At 42.7% G+C, this 23500-nt stretch overlaps 1 protein-coding gene across 1 annotated transcript; it reads left to right on the forward strand.

Annotated features, from left to right (window-relative positions):
* Positions 1-351, forward strand: PRR9 (proline rich 9). Its single transcript, XM_008055099.1, has one exon. The coding sequence runs from the start codon at positions 1-3 to the stop codon at positions 349-351; it is 351 nt and encodes a 116-aa protein (XP_008053290.1).
* The last annotated feature ends 23149 nt before the right edge of the window (positions 352-23500 follow it).

Consider the following 23500-nt stretch of genomic DNA (forward strand, 5'->3'; position numbering starts at 1 on the left):
ATGTCCTTCAACGAGCAGCAGTGCAAGCAGCCATGTGTGCCCCCTCCATGTCTTCAGAAGACCCAACAGCAGTGCCAGGCAAAGGATGAGGAGGTGTGCCTCCCCACATGCCAGGATCCCTGCCAAGAGAAGCGCCCAGTGCAAGCCCAGGAGGTATGCCTTCCTCAGTGCCAGGAGTTAAGCCAAGAAAACCGTCCACAGCAAGGCCAAGATCCATGCTCCCCTCCATGCCAAGACCAATGTCCAACTCAGTGTGTAGAGCCATGCCAGGATCTATTCCAGACAAAATGTGTGGAGGTCTGCCCACAGAAAGTCCAGGAGAAGTGCTCAACCCCTGGCAAGGGAAAGTAGCTGCTCATACATCATCTGGGATCAAGAAGATGGCCAAAAGATGAAACCCCCACCCCAGCCCATGCCCTGGTGACCTCCTTCTGTGTGTACCTCTGTGTCCAATGTACTTTCTTTGCCTCCTGACTTCCTCAGTACTCCAGGACTTGGTCTGTATCTCTGAAGACAGTTCCCTCTGTATTTCATCAGTCACTGTGAATAAGTATTGCTCTCATCAATCTGATGGAAGGTCTCAAATGTAGGAATGGTGTGGTTATCAGGAGAGACCACAGAAGCCTACCCCAGCTCCCCCGGGGCAAAAATTCACCCAGGCCTGGGTGTGTAACAGCCAAAGATGACCTCATTCACCTTCCAGAGTGCCAGGCTCTCATTTGAGCCTCAAACTGAATTCTGATAGACTCCCCACTTATCACCACTACCTCCATGGGTGTTGAGAAGAGGATGGTGGTGTTAGAAAAATTGAAAATTGGGCAATTTTGTCCCTGCATCCTAAAAAGAACAGCAGTGATTGGACATTGAAATGTTGGTTGGGTTTTTAAGAAATGAACCAAAAGTATGTAAATGATTGGATCCAAACAACCAATAAGGAAAGTTGACCTGGGATGTTTGGGGCTCTTGTTTCTCTTTGTGCTTTCTGCTGCGGGTGCTTAGTTTTCACCACGCACACTCTTTAGAGATGTGATTTGTGTCTGTGTGATGCAGGCCAGTCTGTTCTCCAGCTTTCTTGCCTTCTTCTCCCTGGTGAAGGTAAAATGCATAATAAAGCTGATCTTGACAGATATCTGACTTGATGTGTGATCTTTCCTCTCCATATCAAACTACCTGCTGTCCTCAAAATGATTGTCTTCTCCTTTGGGGGAATAATTTGGAGCCGGGATAAAAAATATACCTCTGGCCTGGCATAGTTTTTCACGCCTATGATCCCAGCACTTTGGGAGGCCGAGGCAGGAGGATCACTTGAGCCCAGGAGCTCGAGACCAGCCTGGGCAACATAAGGAGATGTCAGCTCTACAAAAAAAAGAAAATCAAGATATTAGCCAAGCGTGGTGGTGAGCACCAAGTCCCAGCTACTCGTGAAGCTGAAGCGGAAGGATTGCCTGAGCCCAGAATGTCAAGGTTGTGGTGAGTCATGATCATGCCATTACACTCCAGCCTGGGTCACAGAGTAACACTCCAGCACAAAAACTAAAACAATAATAATAATCTCACAAGTTCATAAAGCAGTAGGGATGGGGGGAGGTCCCTTGAAGGTCACCTGGACCACCCCATCCCACCCAAAACATATCATATCACCTATACATACACCATACACTTCACACATGAGAAGATCCAGCAAGCCACTGGGACTTGCTCACACTCAAAATCTCAGGTCCCAGGTTCTTGCCCCTACTGCTTCTTTCTTCTCTGATCCTTGTTTTCAGAGGAAAGGGCTGAAATGAAGAGGAGGAGAGTTGTATGGATGAGGGATCCCAAATTAATCCACGACACCTACAAGGCTAGCATCTGTGTCAAAAAGAAGGACCTTTGCATGCCTCTAAGATGAACACAGGACCAAAATGGTCTGTCCCGCCTTCTGGCTGGATTTGAGGAAAGCCAGGCAGCCTGGGTGAACAGCCTTTTTTCTGCTGCCACTCCACCTGTGAGGAAACACAGGTTACAGCCTCTGGAGTTTGGGAACAGGCCGAGGAGGTATAGGACTGACATGAAAGAACCTAAGGCTCCTCCCCACTCAGTGCCCTGAGGTCTGACCTGGGTCCAGAAGAGGTCATGTCAAGGACCAGCCTCCTAAGGGGACAAGGGGTCCCTTACCTATTCCTCTGGCTCCCCTCCCTCCTCAGTTCATGTGGCGAGGAGGTGGAGGGCTCAGTCCCTCCCTGAAGTGTTTGTGGAGCCCAATGTCTCAGCTATTTTGCTGAACTGAGAGTCTTCCAGCAATGGGATTACCCCCGTCTTTCAATCTTAGAGATTTTCTAAGACAAGAAAGAACCAGAGAATGATTTGGAGGGAGATTTCAAGAGGCAACAGGGAGCCATTACCGAGTCTGCAGGTAGCATGAGCCAGGCCCAGAGCTCCATGCACACTCCCTAAAGGGGATCCTGGCAGCTGCCCCAGATAGTTCCCACACTGTCTCTTTGCTTAAGAACTTGTCTGGCCTCATTCCAGGATGTCATGAAGTCTGCATTCTAACCCAAGTCTCTCTAACTCCAGAATGGAGCACTTGCTAGCATAAATGAAAGTGCTGTGGCCCACAGAAAATATTTCCAGAAGCTGTCTTCTCATTCATTCATTCACCCACCTAACAAGTGTTCCTTGACCACTTACCAGGTACCAGACACCATGCCAGGTGCTGGAGACACAGACTGTCAGTGTCCCTGCACAAATCTAAGAGCTGTCTCTTCTGTAGGCCACATGCACCAAGGGCAGCTTTCTGAAAATCTCCTGACATCTCAAGTCCCTGAACACCTCTACATGCTTGAATCATAGTGCTCTTGCCTCTCTGGCTGGCTGAAAAAGGTTTTCTCACTTGTTTTCCAACCTTGGAATAAAACAGCTGCTCCTCAGGGCCCAGCTGCTCCCTAGAGCTCCGCCCAGCACAGAGGCTCCAAAGAGGATTTCCTGCCAGAAGTGAAGCTTCTGATTGGTCTGAGAGAGGCTCACAGACACTTCTCCAGCTTGGCTAAAGCCCAAGAAACATCTTTGTTCTCCAGCACTAAAAGTATGCACAGGTTGGAGTCCAAGATCATACACTCAGGAGTTGAGAGGAAGCATGGGGTTAATGAACAGGGAGAGTCCAGGATATCAGAGAGGAGTGACCCACTGATTATAGGGAAGGTCTCAGCCGATGGGAAGGGGACAAGTCTACAGATTGCAGATAGGGGAGCAGACACCAAGCAGCCAGCAGGCCTTCATCTGCTGTCATAGGCACCTCCACACCTCTTCGTGCTCACAGAACTCTGTCCCAGGTTCTGTCTGGGCCCTAAATACCTGGGCCACAGCCATGAAGCCCAGAGGCCATAAGAACAGTGAGGATATGGCAGTCATACTTCCCTCACTATCTGCATCTGTGTTGAGCCTTTCAGAAAGGGATGCTACCAAGGAGAGTCCCAGATGTCAGGGGTTCCAGTTGACAGTTAACTCAATATGTGACCATAGTGGGTCTGAAGGCTCCACGTGCAAGAGCGAAAAATACACACTGACAAGAATTCACAGGAAGGGGATGTGGATCCACCCATTCACTCCACAGATATTTATGGAGAACCCAATATGCCAAGGCAGTGAGCCAGGCTCTGGAGACCCAGGATAGCATGGGAGAGTAAGTGAAACAGTGGCCTGAACGACTTTCATATCAGAAACTGACAAAATACATTCAGTCTAGAGAAGAAAATGCCCAAGGGAGCAGCAGAGTTGGGATCCACGGGCAGAAGTCATGAATATTGGCTCCGTTTAAGAACTTTCTCATAATATCTGTTGGATAGAGGCAGGAGCTGCCTTTAGATGGGTGTGTCCCATGAACCAGAGGTATGCAAGTGAGAGGGTGACAACCAGCATCTCCCAACCAGTGTAACATTGAGACTTGTCTGACTTGCACTCCTAGGCAGAAACTGGGCCTGAGGGCAAGAAAGGGAGATTCAGAAGACCTGACCCCAAAGTCAGGAGACAGGAAGTTTCACTGCTTCTAGAAGACTCCTGGAAGGCTCTTTGGGGGCTCAAATTCCTGGGGACCATCAGAGTGTGTGACCAGACTTGAAAATAAAGAAGAGGAAAACAGGTAAGTGATGGGAATGGGTTCCTCCAGATTTGGAGTTTTCAATGTTTTGGGGGGCTCCCAAAGCTTCAGCCCTGAGTAACGCCTTACAGTAATTCCTCACGCCTTCCAATCCCATTCTTCCCACTGAACTTAGTGTGGCTCTCTCCCCTTTAGTCCTTATTTCTTTACCTCCTGTCTCTTCTGTGCCCAAGTTGTCCTGCCCTGTTGTCCCACCTAAAACCACATCACAGCCTCCTTTCTGCCTGAACCTGCCTCACTCACAAGTGCCTCTGACACAAACCCAGGATTTCTCCCTGTTTGTCTGCCAACCCATGGGTTAGAAACTGACTTACTCCAGGAATTCCTGCATGATGTCAGCACATTTCTTTTTTATCCTGTGTTTTGAATTTTAAAGATGTGGAGTACAAGTCAGAATTGGGTACATAAGTGGTCTATGTACAGGTGAAGTTTGGACCTCCCACTGGCCCTCATTTCACCTGGATTAGGATCAGGCACCTTTATGGATGTTATGTGCCCTCCCCCTCTCCTGGCAGTGTCCCAATAGGGTGACCAGTCCACCCTGGTTTGACTGGGACTGCCCCAATTTTAACATTGAAAGTCTTGAATCTTGGGAATCCCCTCAGTACCAGACAAACCAGGATAGTTGGTTGCCCTAACTGAGTGTTTACTTATATAAGATGATGCTTGGTGCTAGGGAGCACAGAGGAAAAGCAGACAAAGCCCTCTATGCTGGATGAATTTCTCACCAAAGGGACTTTTCTGAAAAACTGCTAGCCCAGAAGGATCAGTGCCCACTGCCTGGCCCCTCCATAGACCCATTCTCCATGGGAGGAGGGGTGTCTTGGATGGGAGAATACTAGATCAACAGGCAGGTGCCCAGGCTAGCCCTTTGTAAGCATGAGTTAGCAGATCTTGACCCAGAGAGGTAATATGATGGGAGACATCCCTACCACCCCCATTCCTGCTGCTCAGGACACCTGGGCCCATGGACAGAAGTCTGGTCTTGTCCACCCCTGCTCTTCCCTCTTTTCCACAGACATCCGCCTCACACCTGGAGGTGGCTGAAAGAAGAGGTGGCAGGCTGGCAACTCAAACTTCCCTGTCACCCTGGTTCCCAGTCAATCTCATAACGAGCCCGCTCTCCTTTCGAAGCTGCTGGGGACCCCTTTGAGCTTCCCAACAGCACCACCTACTGGTCATAGAAGCACTCAGCCTGGCCTGAGTCAGACAGATACACACTGGGACCCGACAATGCTCGGTGCCATGAAGGAAAGTGTGCAGAGATGCAGCATCTAACAGAGTAAGGAGGAAGACGATATGTGCAAGACAGAGTTAATGACTTAAGGGGTGGGAGGAATATGCATGCAACTCAGGACGTAGACTGGGAATCAGACTACTGGGATTCAAATCTAGACTCCATAACTGTTTTGAAGGAAGGAAGGGAGGAAGAAAAGAGGGAGGGAAGAAGGGAGGGAGGGAGGAAACATAACCCAGAGTCTCCTATGTGTCAAGCACGAAGATACAATGATGAACCAGATACAGAGTCCCTTCTTCTCAGAGCTCACCTGAGGAGGAAGACTGACAAAAAGCAATTCAGCAAACGCATAAATAAGAAAGTGAAGAAAATGAAAAGGCCAATGAGAGAGAGAGACTGGGGAGGAGGGTGCTATTTAGCTCGGGTAGCCAGGAACGGTCTGTCTGAGAAGGGGATGTCTGAGTGGAAATGTGGAGGACAAGAAAGAGTCAGCCATGTGAGATCGGGGTTGAGTGTCAGCACAGAGAGGACAGTAGCCTCAAGGGAGTTCTGGAGCCTTGTTTCAGATACCACATTTGGAGGTGGATACAGTGTGAGAAGGGTGAGGCCTCCGGGTGTCTTGTTAAGTGAGCCGTGGCTGAAGAATCCAGGGATGAGAAGACTTAGAGGCACACAGTAGCCATCTTCAGACCTTTCAAATGCCAAAGAGAGAGAAAATGGATTTATTCTTTGTGATCCCAGAAGGAAGCGCATGGATCAATGAGTTCAGGATGCAGAAGAGCAAATTTCTGCTTATATCAGGAATAGGATGCCAAGTCAATGAAATGGGCTGTTAGCACAGCAGTGAGTTCATCATCATTGAAAGTATGCAAGCAGAGGCAAAATGAATAGCTGAGTTTATAAGAAGTTTAGACTCGATTTTTAAAAATCTTTTGATTGGCACCTACTCTGGCACTTGAACTGCTTACAGATTACCACAGACTTTGTTTCTCTCTAAATTCAGTAAAGTGGCCTCTGACAGTCAGTCGTTAAAGAGATGTCTCCCGGAAGAGCCCAGGTCCAGGAACATCCCAGCAGGGCAAAGCAAAACTAGTTGTTAAGGACAGAACAAGCTTCTTGTCAAACCCAGGACAGACCCTGGCAAAGTTGAAAAGTGGGGGTTCTTGCCTCTCTCTCTCTCATTTGTGCCCCACCCAACTTCTTCTCCTCTGTCACAGCAACAGAAAATGGAACTTCCTTCTCCCACAGTGATCTAAGAAAAAAACAGTCTAAGTAATTAGAGAAAATATCCTCCTTTCCCCAAGTCCCAAACAATGTCTATATTGCACACCCTGGTAATAAAAATATTTCCAAGTGACCAATAAACATATGAAAAAGTATTGTGTTCAACCTCATTATTCACTGGAGAAATGCAGATTAAAACCTCTCTGGGACCGCTGCTTTACTAGACTCTGGTGTGGCCATGTGCTCTTTTAGCTAAGGCCTCCACCGTGCTTCCTAAGCTTTGGCCCCCCTCTCCTACCCTGGAGAATCTCTCTCTCTCTCTCTCTCTCTCTCTCTCTCTCTCTCTCTCTCTCTTTCTAATTTCCTTTCTAAATAAACTATATTTTCTAATATAAAAAAAGAGAACTTCAATGGAACACCACTAGGTGCTGACTGAAGTAGCTAAAATTAATAAGACAGTGTTGGTGTGGTTGTGAGAGTGCAAATTGGTGTAACCACTTTGGAAAACTCTTTGGCAGGTATTGCTGAAGCTGAAAATATACATATTCAATGACTGAGCAATTCCTTTCCTAAGCATGTGCCCTGCATACGGTCACCAAAAGTCAAATACTAGAATGCTCATTCTAGTATTATTTATATCAGCCAAATACCAGAAACAATCCAAATGACCATCAATGAATAAATAACTTATAGGATATTCACACAATGAAGTGCCATATAATGTATACGAATGATCTGAAGCCACACACAACAATATGATAATACTCACACACATAAAGTGAATGGGAAGGAAAAAAAAACCAAGATATATAAAATAGCACAAGGATGAACCATGTCAAATTTCCATTTATGGAGGTCAAGAACAGTTCATAGTTTTCAACTTAGGGTTTAACATAGAACATATTCTATGGCACCATTTATATCATTTATATAAAGAACAAAAACTGGCAAGATATATAATACAGGGGGTGCAACAAATCTATGTTGTAGAGATCAAAACAGTGGCTATGCATTTGTTGGGTGTGGGAAGTTGGAATAGAGCTCTTTGAAATAGAGCAGAAAGGAGGTTTCTGTGTTGATAACACTCTGTGTCTTGCTCTGAGGGTTGCTTACTTGTTTGTGCTCAGTTTGTCAAAATTCATTGAGCTGTGCATTTATGACATGTTCACTTTTCTGAATGTGTATTTTAATGAAGAGCTGAAAGTTTTAATAGAGTTCATTATATAATACAGAGGGTGCAAAAATGCTTACACATCTTAAGAGATGTTATCTATGCATTACTTTTCAAAGGTGAATTGAATTACAGTAACAATGTGTAGTGACACTCAACCCTGCTTCCGCCATTTTCTTTGACTGTCCTGCCTGACACAGGGTAACACTAGCATTCATTTGATTAATGTCATCTTTTGAGCAGATGTCATACTTAAAACATATATACTTTTTTGGCACTCCTTGTATATATTATTTAGAAATAATAGATATGTACTATTATTTCTAAATAATACATATAATGATATATAGTTATATCACCCTAACATCATATAAATTAGGAAGCAAACACAAACTATACACAGTTTTAAAAGATGAGGTAAAAACAAATATAGGAAAATTTTCAAAAATTCTCTCAATGGATAGTTTTATGTACCCTCAGTGGACAAGCAGCTCCCTCTGGAGATTTTTTTGTGATGAGGTCCTGGGTTATCCAGGGGCTGCAAGACCTTGGCCAAATCTCCCTGCCTCAGCATCTACATCTGTGAAATTGACCTGATGATCACCCACCCTCAGCCCTTCTGGATGGCTGTTCTCAGGATCAAATGAGATATTTGTGGAAGTATTTAGTAACTGGTAAAATATGAAAGGTTGATACAGTCATTACTATTAGCAGAGAACTACTATTAATAGAGACTTACCTGCTAATGAAGCCAATCCTATAAGAAATAGTTTGGAATTTCATTAAAAGCAGCTGAAGATTTCAAAGAGAGTGTTTCTCATCACTAAAACTGCAACACTATCTGGTAGAGATGTTGCAGAGTGATTCCTGTACCCAGCAGTGAGTAGAAGTAATGATAATAATAATGGCAAATACTCAGCAACAGATGTTTTCTAAGCACCTTATGTATATTAACTACTATTAAAATTCTTATAACAAGCAAAAGAAGTGGGCATTGTTATTATGATATTATTGTACAGACAAGAAACAAAATCTCTAAGAAATTAAGGAACTCACTCAAATCTCACAGGTAGCAACTGAGATAGCCAAGTTTCAAATCCAGACAGCCAGCCTACATTACACTTTGAGAGGACAAGGCGAGAGGATTGCCTGAGCACGGGGGTTCGAGACCAGCCTGGGCAATTTGATGAGACCTCGTCTCTACAATAAATCACAAAAACTAGCCAGGCATGGTGGTACGTGTCTGTAGTTCCAGCTACTTGAAAGACTGAGGCGGAAAGATCACCTAAGCCCAGCAGGTTCAGGCTGAGACTGCAGTGGCCATTAGTGTGCCACTGTACTCCAGCCTGGGCAACAAGAGTGAGACTTCAACTAAAAAAAAATTTTTTTAATTAAAAAAAAAATAGATGCTCCCCACATTACCTTCCAAAGCTGATACTAGTATTCAGAAATCTCTTCCCATTCACTAAAGCTCAGTAAGATATTAAGATGAACTGTCTTCACTAACCTATTATTCAAAAAATCTTTTTGAGCACTTATTACATGCCAACCTCCACACTCAGTGTTGGGTGTGCAGTGGGAAACAGACAAACACAGTCCCTGCACTCAGAACACACAGTCTAGTAGAAGAGGCATTCGGTAAGAAAAATATGAGCAAAAATAAATACATAATTCCAGATTTTGTTATATTTAATAAAGGAAAGTTTTGTTATATTTAATAAAGGAAAGTTCTGGAAATCCACTTTGGAGTAGAGTCTATAAGACAAATTTCTGTGAGAAAGCAGAATTTAATCTGAACCTGGAAAGATAGTAGGAGCTGCTCTAGTGAAAAGAAGAAGGAAAAAAAATAGAGAAAATAAAATACTTGATGATTCTGATATGGGAAAAGTCGAATCTTTGTCTTAAATCCAAAGATAGGGGGTGAGAGGGAATGTAGCCCCAGATGATGACAGGAGGTATAGGGGCAGAAGCCAGACCCCACAAAGCCTCTCAGGCCACATGTAGGATTTTTTTTTTTAGTTGGGTCTCACTGTCTCCCAGACTGGAAAGCAGTGGCACAATCATGGCTCACCACAGCCTTGACCTCCTGGGCTGAGGCAATTTTTCCACCTCAGCCTCCCAAATAGCTGAGACTATAGGTACATGCCACCACAACCAGCTAATTTTTTTTTATTTCTTGTAGAAACAGAGTCTCACTATGTTGTCCAGGCTGGTCTCGAATTCCTAGTCCCAAGCAATCCTCCCACTTCAGCCTCCCAAAGTGCTGGGATTACGGGCATCAGCCACCATGCTCAGCACATGAAGGATTTTGACTTTTGTCCTCAGAATAACATAAGGCATTAAATTTTAAGCAAAAGAGTGTCATGAGAAATTTGTATATTTTAGATATTAATCTAGTTCAATTGTTGGGACTCAATTCGAATAAGCAAACTAGAAGCAGAGAACTACTGAGAACACTATTGCTATGGCCAAGTTTCTAGAATACTCTCTGCATAGCAGCAGTAGCCACCATTTCCCAGCAGCAACAAGGAAAGGCCAAGGGAGGAACAGGTTTGGGGCCGTCTGGATAAGATCAGGAGCTCTGTTTTGAACCTATAAATTTTGAGATGTTTACTGGACATCCAAGCAGAGACACAAAGTAAACACACATATCTATGAGTCAGGAGCTCAGGAAAATGTTGGGAATGGAGATTTGCATTTGAGAACCATCATCCTATAAGTAGCATGTCAGCACTGAGGGCAGGGAAACTATTCAGCCACAGAACAGATTGAGAAAACAAGGGGACTTAAGGCCATGCCCTGAGAAACCCCAACAGTTAAAGGCTGAATAAAGGAAGAGACCTTGGCCAAAAAATAAGCAGCAGCAGGCAATGATTTGTTTTTGTTTTCTTTCTTTCTTTCTTTCTTTCATTATTATTTTATTATAAAGATGTGGGGTACAATTCAGGGTTAGGTACACAAACACTGATTATGCAGGTACCCTTGTTGATGAGGTATGCCCCTCCTTCCCCTAGCAGTTTTCCTCAACTGCCAATCCCACCCCCTCTCTCCTGACAGTTTCCCATTACTGCCGAATGCTTTCTTATAGTATTATAATTGTTCAAGGTCTGCTTATGAAAAGAAGCAGGCAATGTTTTAAGAGTAAATTCAAGAAAGAGAGTGTGCAACAATCCTGAATGCCACTGAGGATGGGAAAGTACTAACACTGAGTGACAATATGAGGAGCCAGCACAGGGGCGGGAGGGTCCAGCCAGGCCAGTCACCCGGTGATTTCTCAGTGTAGAAACCACATCCCACCCACTTCTGTACTTATAAGGCACAGTAATTGCCCCAGTCCCTGACGCATCATCAGACACAAGTGAGTTGGAGTCAGTTGGCGAATGAATAATAAATGAACTCAGGATTCAAAGGTTTTACAACTTGACAAAGATGATCCAGCCAGTAAGTACCAATACTAGGACTTAAATCCAGCTCATCTGATTCCAACACCCATATTCCTGGTCTAAAAATACAAGCTTAAGTCGGGCTCGGTGGCTCAGCCTGTAATCCCGCGCCTTTGGGAGGCTGAGGTGAGTGGATTGCCTGAGCCGGCGAGTTCGAGACCCACCTGGGCAGCGAGACCTCATCTCTACAATAAATAAAAAAATCAGCCAGGCGTGGTAGCGCATGCCTGTAATTCTGGCTACTTGGAAGGCTGAGGCGGAAGGATCGCCGGAGCCCAGCAGGTCGAGGCTGCGGTGGCCAGGAGCAGCCACTGCACTCCAGTCTGAGTGACAGAGTGACACTCCAACTCAAAAAAAATAAAATAAAACAAAATACAAGCTTGACCCAGGGGAAAATATCTCTGATGATGCACTCACAGTCATCATATCTTGAGGACTATTACACTTGTCTCCAAAATTGAATCTGCTTCTTTGAAGTTCAATCAACTATTGGGGTAGGGAGTGAGAAGCATCCCTTCATATCAGAAGAAAATGCACCTGTGGATAGCCCTTTCGCTAAATGAATGTATGATTTGTATGATTAGGGTAACCTCCTGTAGACCCTATCTCAGTTGGGGAGCATGTGAGGGTCTGGCAACTCACTCTGCTGTACCAGCTCAGGAGGAGTTAGGTGTTCGGGAGTTGTGTGTGGGTCAGGAGTGATGGTGCTGAGAGTGACTGAGGTGAGGGTGACAGAGATGATGGTTACAAGATGGTGGTAATGGCAGAGTGCTGGAGGTGAAAGGAAATCTTTCTTTGGGTGTGAATTGGCTGGTAAAAGTGACATTGAGCACATTATCTTTGATTTCTGAAGAGTCAGAACACCACAGTCTATCTATAGATCACTCACTCAATTTGCATTCATTCTTTCATTCAACACATTTTTATTAGCAGCTACTATATGCCAACCCTTCCTTTGGCTGCTGAAGATATGGTAAAAGACAAGCAGACCAAAAGTGCTGCTTTTGTGGAATTTATGCTTAAAGGACATCAAAAACCCATGTATTCACTCACTGAGCTCTCACTAAGCACCTAAAACCAAGCACAACCCCAGACCCTGATGGGTCCCAGACCCTGTACAATAAGGATAGCCTTATTATGGGGTGGGGACACCACGGCCAAGGTGAATACATACCTGCAAATGTGTAGGTTTGTTCATAGAAATAAACATGCACCTGCCTGACCATATAAACCATCAGTCCTCAAGCAGCACATATATAAGTTTAGATTTTATTCAAAGTACAATGAGAAGACCCTAAAGGATTTTAAGCAGAGAAAAAACATGTTATTTGACTCAAAACTTCAAAAGATTATTTTATCTGCAAAATGGATAAAGGATGAATGATAGAGCAAGCATGAAAGAAGGAAAGGAAGGATCTATTACATGGTGATGGCTAAAGATAGTAGATGGCAGCAGTAGAGACAGAGACGAGAGGGAGACCCTAAGTATTCTAGAGAAATAACTAACAGGATTAGCAGGTGATTCAACATGCAGGAAGAGGAAGGAGAAAGAGGGCAGAAATACTCCCTGGTTTCTGGCTTGGGCCACTAGGTGAATGGCGGAACATTTACAGAGAAGGGAAGACTAGGAGACATTTGGATATCTGTCTGGAGCTCAGAAATATTTGGGCCAGAAATGTACATATTTGAGAGTTGTCATCACATAGATGTACTTACAGACATAAGAATGTCTTGGGCTCACACAAGGAGAAAAGGAGAGCCCACCCACTCCCACCTCACTAAGCCAGGGGCATTGCAGGATCTCAAGGTTGGAGCATGGAGAAAAAGTCTGCACAGCCAGCTGACAAGGAGCATCTGGTGAAGGAGAAAACTAGAAGGGTAGGGTCTGGAAAGATAAGAGAAGAGGACAGAGACATCCAAGAAAGGAAGGAGAATCAATGGAGTCAAACAATACTAATAGGTCAAGAAACACAGATGTCCTTGACGAGAGTAGCTTGAGTGGGGACACAGAGGCCTGAGAATGGAATGGGCTGAGAAGCAAAAAGAAATGCCAAAGGGGGTGGCCTGTGAAGTTGCTGGGTGCAACTGGATTGACTTGCTACTCAAAGAAAACCCAGGCCAGACCTACTCTGGAACAGAAGTGACCTTAATGAAAGATGCCTGCCTGCAGGTGTCTGGGCAGGCCAAAGGAAAGAGGCACAACTGAGCAGTCACTTCCCCAAACCAGGAGAAAAGCCAACGCTGAAGCCCAGGCTTCCATTTATAGGGCCTGGACTACTTCCATGGACACCACGCCCCAGTCACAAAGCAACCCCGCCTGAGCCTCTGACACCAGAGACTGAGTCAGGTCCAGATGGCAAACGCACTTTAGGCTCTGATCAGATTCCATGTGGGTTCACTCAACACAAATCCAAAAGTGTCCTCCTGGAAGAGGGAGCATCTCCTCCTCATCACCCCTCAGAGCCTCACATGCCACGTGCCCCCCCCCCCCACACACACACGGGGGAGTCAGGGGGGGAGAGAGACAAACAGACAAAGAGACAGGACAATAACTCCAGGCGCTGTGACTTCCCCTTCGTCCTTTGCCAACTGCCTAGCCAAAAGCACAGGCCATGCTGGCCATGGAGACAGAAGGAAAATGACAGTTCTGTTCTTTGGTCCTGTATTCTACCATCTTTGCCTATCACAGGGTCTTCAGTCTGAGGCTTGATGTTATAGAGGTCATCTGGTGTTGGCAGATGCCCCCATCTGATGATTTAACCTCTGCTATCAGGAAGTCTCCAGTGTGAAGATGGGGCATAGAAAACTTCAAGATGTGGAGGAAGACAGTCCCACCAGAGCATCCAGAGGGAGTAGAGAGACCCATGGGGCAATAAAAAGCCCCTGACCTCAGAAGACCCCCACATACTAATGTCCTCACAAAGTTTGAGAGTATCTGTCCTACACATCTTCATCTTCACCTTTTCTAGACTTTGGTTTTTAAAGTATGTATTATAAAATGAAACATGAAAAAAAAATGTAACTAACTTATTTATGTGTTACAAACCTGTTCAAAGTATGCCAAGTGAGTTTGTCCAGTTGTACACTGAGTACTCACCTGAGGTCTAACCCATGCTGGAATTAAAATATTGACTCTGACACTCAAACCTTATATCACTGCAGCTGAATATATCTACCACCAACACCATCATTCACATTTTCCCTTACCCAGTTTCAAATGCAAGAATTTGAAGTTCAGAGGAAGAGCTGGGGATCAATAATTAGGGTGAAGCCAGACTCTCTGGAATGTGGCCTGTCCCATGTTCACACAGCCCTGGCAAAGCCCTCATCAAGCCGCCACATTCCAGCTCCCCACCCCCTGCCCACAGCCCTCCAGACCCCAGGTGACACTCCTGAGGCCACGTTGCCTGAGTATGACACAGCTTAGTGGAGCTGACTCATGGCAAGAGTTGCCCCAAGTATATTGGGAAGAAGAGGTCAGTTGTGCAAGGTGTTTTTGACAGGCTGTGAGGAGCGGCCGGATGTGAGGCAGCAAGAAGAAGAACTGGATGATAATTATCATTGTTTCTACTAGAATCTCCAGGTGACAAATCCAACTCATTGCCCACATCCCCAGTTGTTGCTACAGCCAATGCAACTGTTCCACCCACAGCCTCAAGTGGTATAAAAGGGCCACTCTGCTTCAGCTGTATATGAAATTAGATCACCAGTCCCATTATACAGCCCTCTGGGACAGGTCTAAGAGCTGAGGGCATACAAGAGGGGGACTCCAAAAAATTGAATTTATTTATTAAAAATTGTGTATTTATTCTTACATATTTAAACAAATACTCACCGTTTGATGCAATATACCTATTGAGACACTTTTTCCACTGCTCAAAACAATTTTTGAACTTGTCAATTTTGATGCCTGCTGTTTTTGGTTTCACCTCTTCCACACTGCCTAAACGTTTCCCTTTGAGGACTTTTTTCCTCTGGGAAACAAAAAAAAAAGTCCTTCAGGGCAAGATAGGGTTAACAAGGATGATGGAGCATGGAGGTCATGCTGTTTTTTATTAAAAACTGTTGAACAATCAGCAGGGTGTGGGCAGATGTGCTCGTAAATCATGAAATGGGCAAACACTTAGAAAGAATCTCCAAAAAAAATTCACTGGAGCCAAACACAGCTTCACACAGCAACATTAGCTGGTACACTGATGTCAATGGGTTCTTAGAACACTTAGCTATCAGGGAAAGCCTGTACTACAAGGGTTTGGTCTTCACAAAAATGATTCCGTTTTACTTTTGGGGGGCCCCCTTGTAAGGTCTATTCAGCCCCTTATGTGTGAAAAGATTAGATTATACTAGATACTCTGTAAGGTTGCTTCTATCTATGACATCCAGTGGCTCTAAACAAGAGTAAGCAGGGAACCTGGAGTGGGAAATCACCCATACATACATAAAACAATAGAGAAACTCACCTAGAGTACCCAAGTACAAAGTCCCGGGAGAGGAAGGCCCTAACTGCAGCTCCACACTACAGACTAGTGGCAAATTCCTGGTATAAAGAATGCTTGGCAGCTAAATACAAATGTGAAGATTACTCGGCAAATTGGTATGATGTGTCCATTCATCTGTTCATTCATTCATTAAGCATGTACTGGGAACCTTCTGTGCCTGGGATTGAGCCAACCTCAAAATATTCAGAAAATAATAAGACAAATTTACTGCCCTCAAGGACCTCAAAACCTACCAGGAGGGGCAGATGCAGAAACAGAAAAAATAATTGCAATGTACTCAAAGAAGTGATGGTAGAGAAATGTCCAGCTTAAAAGGTGGCCAGGAAAGGAATGGAACAACGGTGACCAGTTGAGTGAGGAAATAAATTCACTGAAGAAGCAATTGAGCTGTGTTTCAAAAGAAACTGGACGGGACTCTCCCTTGCACTTGGCCTCTAATTCATGATATATATGACTTTTGTACTCTCAGATTCCTAGTTTATAAAATGAAAGTGCTAAAGTAGGTGCCTACAAAGTTTTGTCCAGATTAAAAAGTTCTGAATATCAGAGAATCAGTGCAATGACTCCAAACTCAGACAAGGGCCCTAAAACAAATATAATTTGGTCTCTACATGCTAAAATCAGCCATGGGATCAGGCACCAAATAAACTCAAGCCCTATGTTTGGCAACATTCAAACCTTAATACAACTGCAATTTTTTTCAGGGGTTGGGCATTTCCAAGTGTTCATAAATGTTTTAACATCCCCTTGATAATTACACTAATAATATAACAACACTGTTAGATGAGATGGATGTGTGCCTTCCTGCCATGCAGAATTGAAAGACAGATGATGTCGCTCTATATCATGATTCAAAAAGGCCTCAAGGAGCTAAGTTCTAGAATCTAATTATTGCCAAAGAGTCTTGATCAATATTAATTGGTCATTCATGGAAATGGTTACCTTTGGCAAATTTCCTTCAAAATTCAGTTGACTCATTATTTCCATGGAGCAAACTTGTGCATTGGCCTAGAAGGGACAGTAATGGAGTCAGTGATGGGAAGCCATTTCAAAACAAAGGGATCCTGAGAGAAGCCAGTCAGTTCATGATCTGGAAGCCATGCTGCGACTTTTCTGTAGCCAAGAAAACATTTTGCTTTCAACACAAAATAATTGGCTCATGCTTTGAGGCAGAATATTGGGAACTCAGCCAGGACTTCTTTAAGAGCCAATCCTCAGCTGCTTCCTAGAGAAAACCCAGCCTCACCTGTGCATGGCCCAAATCCCTAACTCTATTTAGAAGCAGGTAAGCCTGCCATCTGGGTGGGAGCACTGGTTTGACCTCTCAATTTTCATACTAGATCATCAACCCTGCTACCTACTCATTTGGTTTTCAAAGCATGTGTAAATACACTCATCAGCTCAAGGCACTATCTGAGATTGTCCAGAGCCCATCAGAAGGCTCAACTGGAAGAATAATGACTACCTTAACTAACACTGTTGTTCATATATGGTGTGCCAACTCATCTAATCTACACATCTCTCTTTAATAGGTGCTATTATTCCTCCATTTTGAGATTAAGACTCTACACTATAGACAAGTCAAATTCAGAGAACTAGTGAAGAGATGGAGCCAGGATTTTAACCCAGACAGTTTGATTCTAAGCTTTTACTCCTAAACACTGAGAAAGGTAGTCTAAGAAAGTCGCTATCTAACATTCTGTCCTCTAAATGCTACCTGTGAGACAAGTTAGACAACTATAAGACTAAATAATCAAATGTTTTAACCTAACTACACAGACAAATGGTCTTTCTTGAACTGAAACTTCATGTATTAGCCCAGGATCTAATGTGAGTCTTAATAAAAAGTGGCCATGGAAAACTATTTCTGTGTATTTCACCATACTCACCATACCATACCATGGTGCTCCATGTCACTCACTGCTGCTTTCTGTAAGATCCCATTGATAGATACTTCTTAGAGGGAACAAGATGTCTCCCCTGAGGAAGACAAAAAGCTGTGTTAATTATTCTGATTTCATTTCTTCCCTAGTTATCATAATCTAAAAAAAATCAGACAAACTCCAACTGAGGAACATTCTAAAATACCTAACTAGTACTCCTGAAAGCAGTCAAGGTTATTGAAAACAAGGAAAGTCTGAGAAACTGTCACAGTCTAGAGGAGCCTAAAGAAACATGACAATGAGTGTTATATCTTGGATGGGACACTGGTGTTGAAGAAAGGACATTAGGAGAAAAATAATGAAATCTGAATAAATTGTGGACATTCGTTAATAATAACATACAGTTGACCCTTGAACACTATGGGAACTAGGGACACTGACCATCCCCCAACAGTTAAAATCCACATGTAGCTTTTGACTCCCCCAAAACGTAGCTACTAATAGGTTACTATTAACCTGTAGCCTTACCAATAACATACAGCCGATTAATAAGTAAATAGACTAGTAGCCACATATATTTTAAATGTTCATGATGTACCTAACTTTTATTTAATTTTTTCAAAATTTCTAGGTTACAATGTTAGTCTACAAGTTTTTTTCAAATCTCCCCCCAAATTTTCTAACGTATTTATTGAAAAATATCCACTTATAAGTGGACCCACACAGTTCAAACCTGTGTTGTTCAAGGGTCAACTGTATAGCGATAACGATTCATTGATTGTGACAAATGTACTGCAATAATGTGAAATATTAACAACAGGGAAAACTGGGTGTGGAAAACACAGGGACACTTTGCTACCTTTGCAACTTTTTTGTAAATCTAAAACTATTCTAAAATTAAAAGTTCATTTTAAAAATGTTTTGCTTAAATAAGAAAGAACATCTTTGTTTCTAGACAGGAAACTACTTCTATGACTATTTCTAAACAGGAAAGAACTTCTACGTTTCTAGACAGGAAAATGCAAAGGCAAAATATCAAAGGTAAAAATATCAATTCTTCCTCAATTAATTTATAAATCGCATGCAATTCTAAACAAAACCAGTATTCCTAACAGTAACAAAATTATACTTGAGTTTATTTATAGAAATAATTGCATGATAAAATATCAAGCCAAGAAAATATTTATTAAAAAATAGTGAAAATGAACTTGTATCAACAGATATTAAAACATCTTATAAAGCTACAAAAAAATTAAAAAATACAATCACAGGAAAAGACAGCAATTAATGCAACAGAGGAAACAGCCAAGAAGCAAACCAAGAATGCATATTTTAGTATATAATAATTGACAAACAATTAAACAAGAGGTGGGGAGATAAACTATTAAAATTCCAGATTAGTTTCATCTGAATTCAAAATTTAAAATAAAAAATTGCAAAAATTAAAAATGTGAAAAATATAGATATAGGTGTCTTGATCTCATGGTGAGCTTCTAAATGTACAAGCACAGGCAAGAGCAACAAGGAAAATATAATTTCTGTCTGCAAATACAGAAATTACATAGCACAAGAAAAACTGGGGAGAAAGTATGTTCCCAACATACATGACCAGCAACAGATTAATATCTTTAATTAGAGAAAAAAACCAATAAGAGAAAGATGAACAATCTACCAGAAACAGGAAAAAAAAATCATGAACAGGAAATTTACAAATGAATAAATAAGTACCAATACAGACACAAAGAAAAAAATTTCATCACCAGTAATCAAAGAAGTATAATTAGGGCAACAATTTTGCCCTTCAGGTTGGTAAGCAATGAAATAGCAAAAGGAATGATAATACCTGGTGTTGACAAAGGCATGTGGAAATCTACACTCTCATACAATGCTTGTGGGAGTTTAAATTGGGACACTCTTTCAGGAGAGCTAGTTGGCAACAATAAAAAATAATAAATAATAGCCAAGAGTTTTATACTCACTGTGGGCCAGATCAAAATACAAGTACTTACCGTGTTAAATCACATGTATTTCACAGTGACTCAATAAAGGAGGTACTATTATTATCTATATTCATTGGGAGAAAACTGTCATCCTAGGAAATCCCCAAAGCAAGCTGGCTGGTGGCAGAGTTGGAATCCAATCCTAAGGAGTCTGATTCCAGAGTCTGTGTCTTACACGTACGTAAATCATGACGGGTTTACTGTGATGTAGGATCCTGCTTCTAGGAAATGACCATAAGAAAACAGCTGTCAAAGTTTACAAACCTAGATATACAAGGATGCTTCTTGCAATAATTTTATAAAAATAAGGGAAAAAGAAATAATGTAAATTAACTGCAATAGAGAATGGATTAGATAAATTGGGGCATATCCATCAAATTGAATCTTATTTAGTCATTAAGATATGCTGTAGGAAAATAATGATATATCATTAAGTGAAAAAGGTGGCTCTAAACTAATAAATATGGAATTATACACTCGTGTTTGCTGTTTTTTACAAGTGTTCTAAGTAAGCATGCATTGCTTTTGTAATTGAAAGTTAGACACTTTATCTATTGTTGAAAGAAAAACAACTTGTCCTTTGGGGTTTTTTGCAGGAGGGCATTCTGCATTATTTTATTTTTAATTGACATAAGAATTCTGCATATTTATATATATACCATGATATTTTGGTGTATGTATCCATTGTGGAATGGCTAAATCAAGTTAATTGACAGACAAAAACCTTGTCTTTTTTCTTCCTTTATCTACTCTGTCTTCCTTTTCTTTGTTCTGATTTTTTCATTTCTGTCTCATAAACTTTGTAACATATGTACCCTTTGCCATGAGCTTAAGAAACAAATAATAAACAAAAATACATAATATAATAAAAGATTATTGACAGGCATTTGAGGGAACAGGAGACGATCGTTCATCACAAACACAAATTCATTTATTCATTTGTGATTATAGTTCATTACAAATACAAATTAACGAATCAAGAGCTAATTAATGAAAGCCCCCCAACTTTCTCCATGTAGTTGTGCTTCTCAAACCTTCGAGAACAAGTCCAGGCAAATAAGTATTCAAGATCAAGAGGATGAGAAGAGGGGGTAGGAACGGGAGCCACTTCCTTTCCCCACCACCAGGAACCTGACCTTTCTCTACTGAGAATCCCACCAATCCCAGTCAGGATGCTGTTATATCTAGGTATTGGGTGGATGGGGTGGGAAAGGCGTCCCTTCAAAGCTTGTGAAAGTTGGGCATCAGTCTTGTGTTCTGTCTGACTTGAAGCCTAACACCCCCAGCCACCCAGATGAAGAGTTGTGGTGGGGAAGACACAAGTGACAGGTCTCCAAAGATTTCTTTCTAGTCCACACGGGGCAGTGTTACCCAACTTTTGCAATGTGCTGGGCCTTTATTCCTGCGGGAATGTTAGTCCCTAGAGGCATAGGGCACTTTATGGTCTATCAAACACATTCATGCTCATTATCTCATTTGAGATATTTATTGCTGCTGTAACGGGGCCTGTGGCCATGTTCTTTGCTGTCTATCGGGCACGGAGGACAGTGCCTATCTGTGTGCACTGCATGCAATGAACCAAAGGGTCACTCATGGCAGTGGACATTACAGATTTTTAGCTGCAAAATGGCACTATTAGTACCTACATCTCAGGGTTACTATGGAGATAAAGTCAGTCTAGTTGTAGTAAAACTTGACAAGTGGCTGACACATATTGTAAGGGGTAAATGCAAGTATCTAAAGACCAAAGAACTAAAATGTAGAGCTCAGGGACCTAGAGATATCCCACCTTCCTGAAATTATAGACTGTGGCTGCCCAAGAGATCTCAAGACCCAAGCTCCTGATATGGCAGGAAACCTTGCAAGGTGCAGTTAAGAAATCCCTTTTTTCTTATCATCAAAACCATGCAGAAGAAAGGCAGCACCCAAGGGACCAGGCTGCCAAACAGCCCTGCTGAGCTTTGCAGGCAGGGTCAGGCACGTCCTGGAAGCAGTTTTTCCAGAAGGTGCGATGGATTTGAGCTGATATATTTCTTTCTTGTGATGAAAGTCAGAGGACTCTTGCATCTCTGCAAACTCTGCCGGTCTCACCTGTTACCTCCCATCAGGGGAAAGGGAAGCAGCCTGGTTTGTGTCCCTTCTCCTCAGCAAGACATCTGATTGTCACCTCAGGCCCCATGGGGACACCATATCACAAAATGAGTCCTCTTTTGATGGGCCCTGCACCTGGCTTCTCCCTGCCTTCTGAAGACAGCTGTCATGTGACCAAAGAGCCCTGGACATTGTAGAAGCCCAAATGGACACTCACACTCACACACTGTGGCATGCTATGTGGTTGGTGGCTTCTTCCTCAGTTCCTCTGAACTTCCATTTACTCAGCTGGAGGATGGAAGATAACAGTTGAAAAATAACAACAAAGCCAAATTCACAAGCTATTTTAGGAATTAAATGAAATATCTCTGTGACTACTGGTCAGGACAAAGGTATCCAATGATTTATTTGTTTCTCACACATGACATTGCCAAATAGACCAATGTAGCCAGTCAGGCTTAGCTATTGTGACTAAGACCCACCTTCTAACATTTTCCAAGGCCACTGCCAGTTCCTTCTGGTTCAAATCGAGCCTCACTGTGCTCTTCCTTCAACATGCCAGGCAGCTTGGCTTTTCCTCAGAATGCCAGTTTTTGAAGAAAAACTAATCATGTAAAATTAAGATATAATCAAGTTTGTATCCTATCTAAGAAGTCTTTAGTAGCTGCCCATATCTTTTAAGATAAAGCTCAAAAACTCCTTAGCATGACTTTCAGGCTCTCCTGTGATGTGACCTGTCTCTCCCCACCCCTCTTCATCATTCCTAACCCCTGCAGTGGCCAACATACACCCACTGAGTCACCCATGCTGTGCATGCCCTTTCCTCCTGCTCTGTTCCTCCCCACCTGTTTCATCCCTCTACAAAGTCTGCTGGATTCTAGTTCAAACACCTTCTCCCTTAGGAAGACCTCCTTGGTGGCCCCACCACACTGTGTTCTTCTTTGGAGAATGTCCACGAGTGTCGCCTTGTCTTGCAGTCATTCATTCACATTCTGTCTTCCAGGCTACCGGGTGAATTCCTTGAGGGCAGGAGCTGTGTCTTGATTATCTGTGTATCTCCAGCTTCTATCACAGAGTAAATGCTCAATAAATGAATGTCATTTCTTTCTTGCTGCAGCACAATTTTCTGGATTAGAAGGAAATTGCTTTCCACCCTGTTTCCAACACTCCACCATCTCAGAGCAGCTAATCTCTTCCCCTCAAGTCTCAAGTCCAAGGTTTTACCCCTAGTCTTTTTCCTGGGCATCCAGCAAAATTCAGCATCTCATCCACCAGTTTTTGGTCCATCACAAATGAGTATTTAAATGCATCTACATTTGCATTTAACTGTATCTGCATTAATCTTATGTATGGGCCAACATCAGGGATACTAACTACAGCAACTTTACCCAGCAGATTCCCCCAAAGTTTAAGAATGTGTTCTGTGTCTGTGACACAGAAATAAAACAGATTAGTCAAATGGGGCTTGAAATCAGTTTCATTGTCTTTTGCTAAAACAAACTAAATGGATGACCCAGAGACGAGCTCTGTTACAGTCTGAGGGGAGTGAGGAAGATAAGGGTGATGATAATAATTTTATTGCCTTAATAATCATCAATCAAGCCCAGAATAATACAAATATTTACTGAATTTTTTTAATGTGCTGAGCGTAATATCAAAAAGAGTTTTATATGGACTAACTCAGCTTAGCATTCACATTGTATAAAGCGGCGGTCACCAACATTTTTGGCATCAGGGACCAGTTTCGGGGAAGACAATTTTTCCACGGATGGGGGGAATGTGTAGTCAAACCTCACTGCTAAGAATAATCTGTATTT

The sequence above is a fragment of the Carlito syrichta genome, unplaced genomic scaffold (assembly GCF_000164805.1).
Source record: "Carlito syrichta isolate Samal-C Ts95f unplaced genomic scaffold, Tarsius_syrichta-2.0.1 Scaffold301671, whole genome shotgun sequence".
In the NCBI taxonomy this organism is placed as follows: domain Eukaryota; kingdom Metazoa; phylum Chordata; class Mammalia; order Primates; family Tarsiidae; genus Carlito; species Carlito syrichta.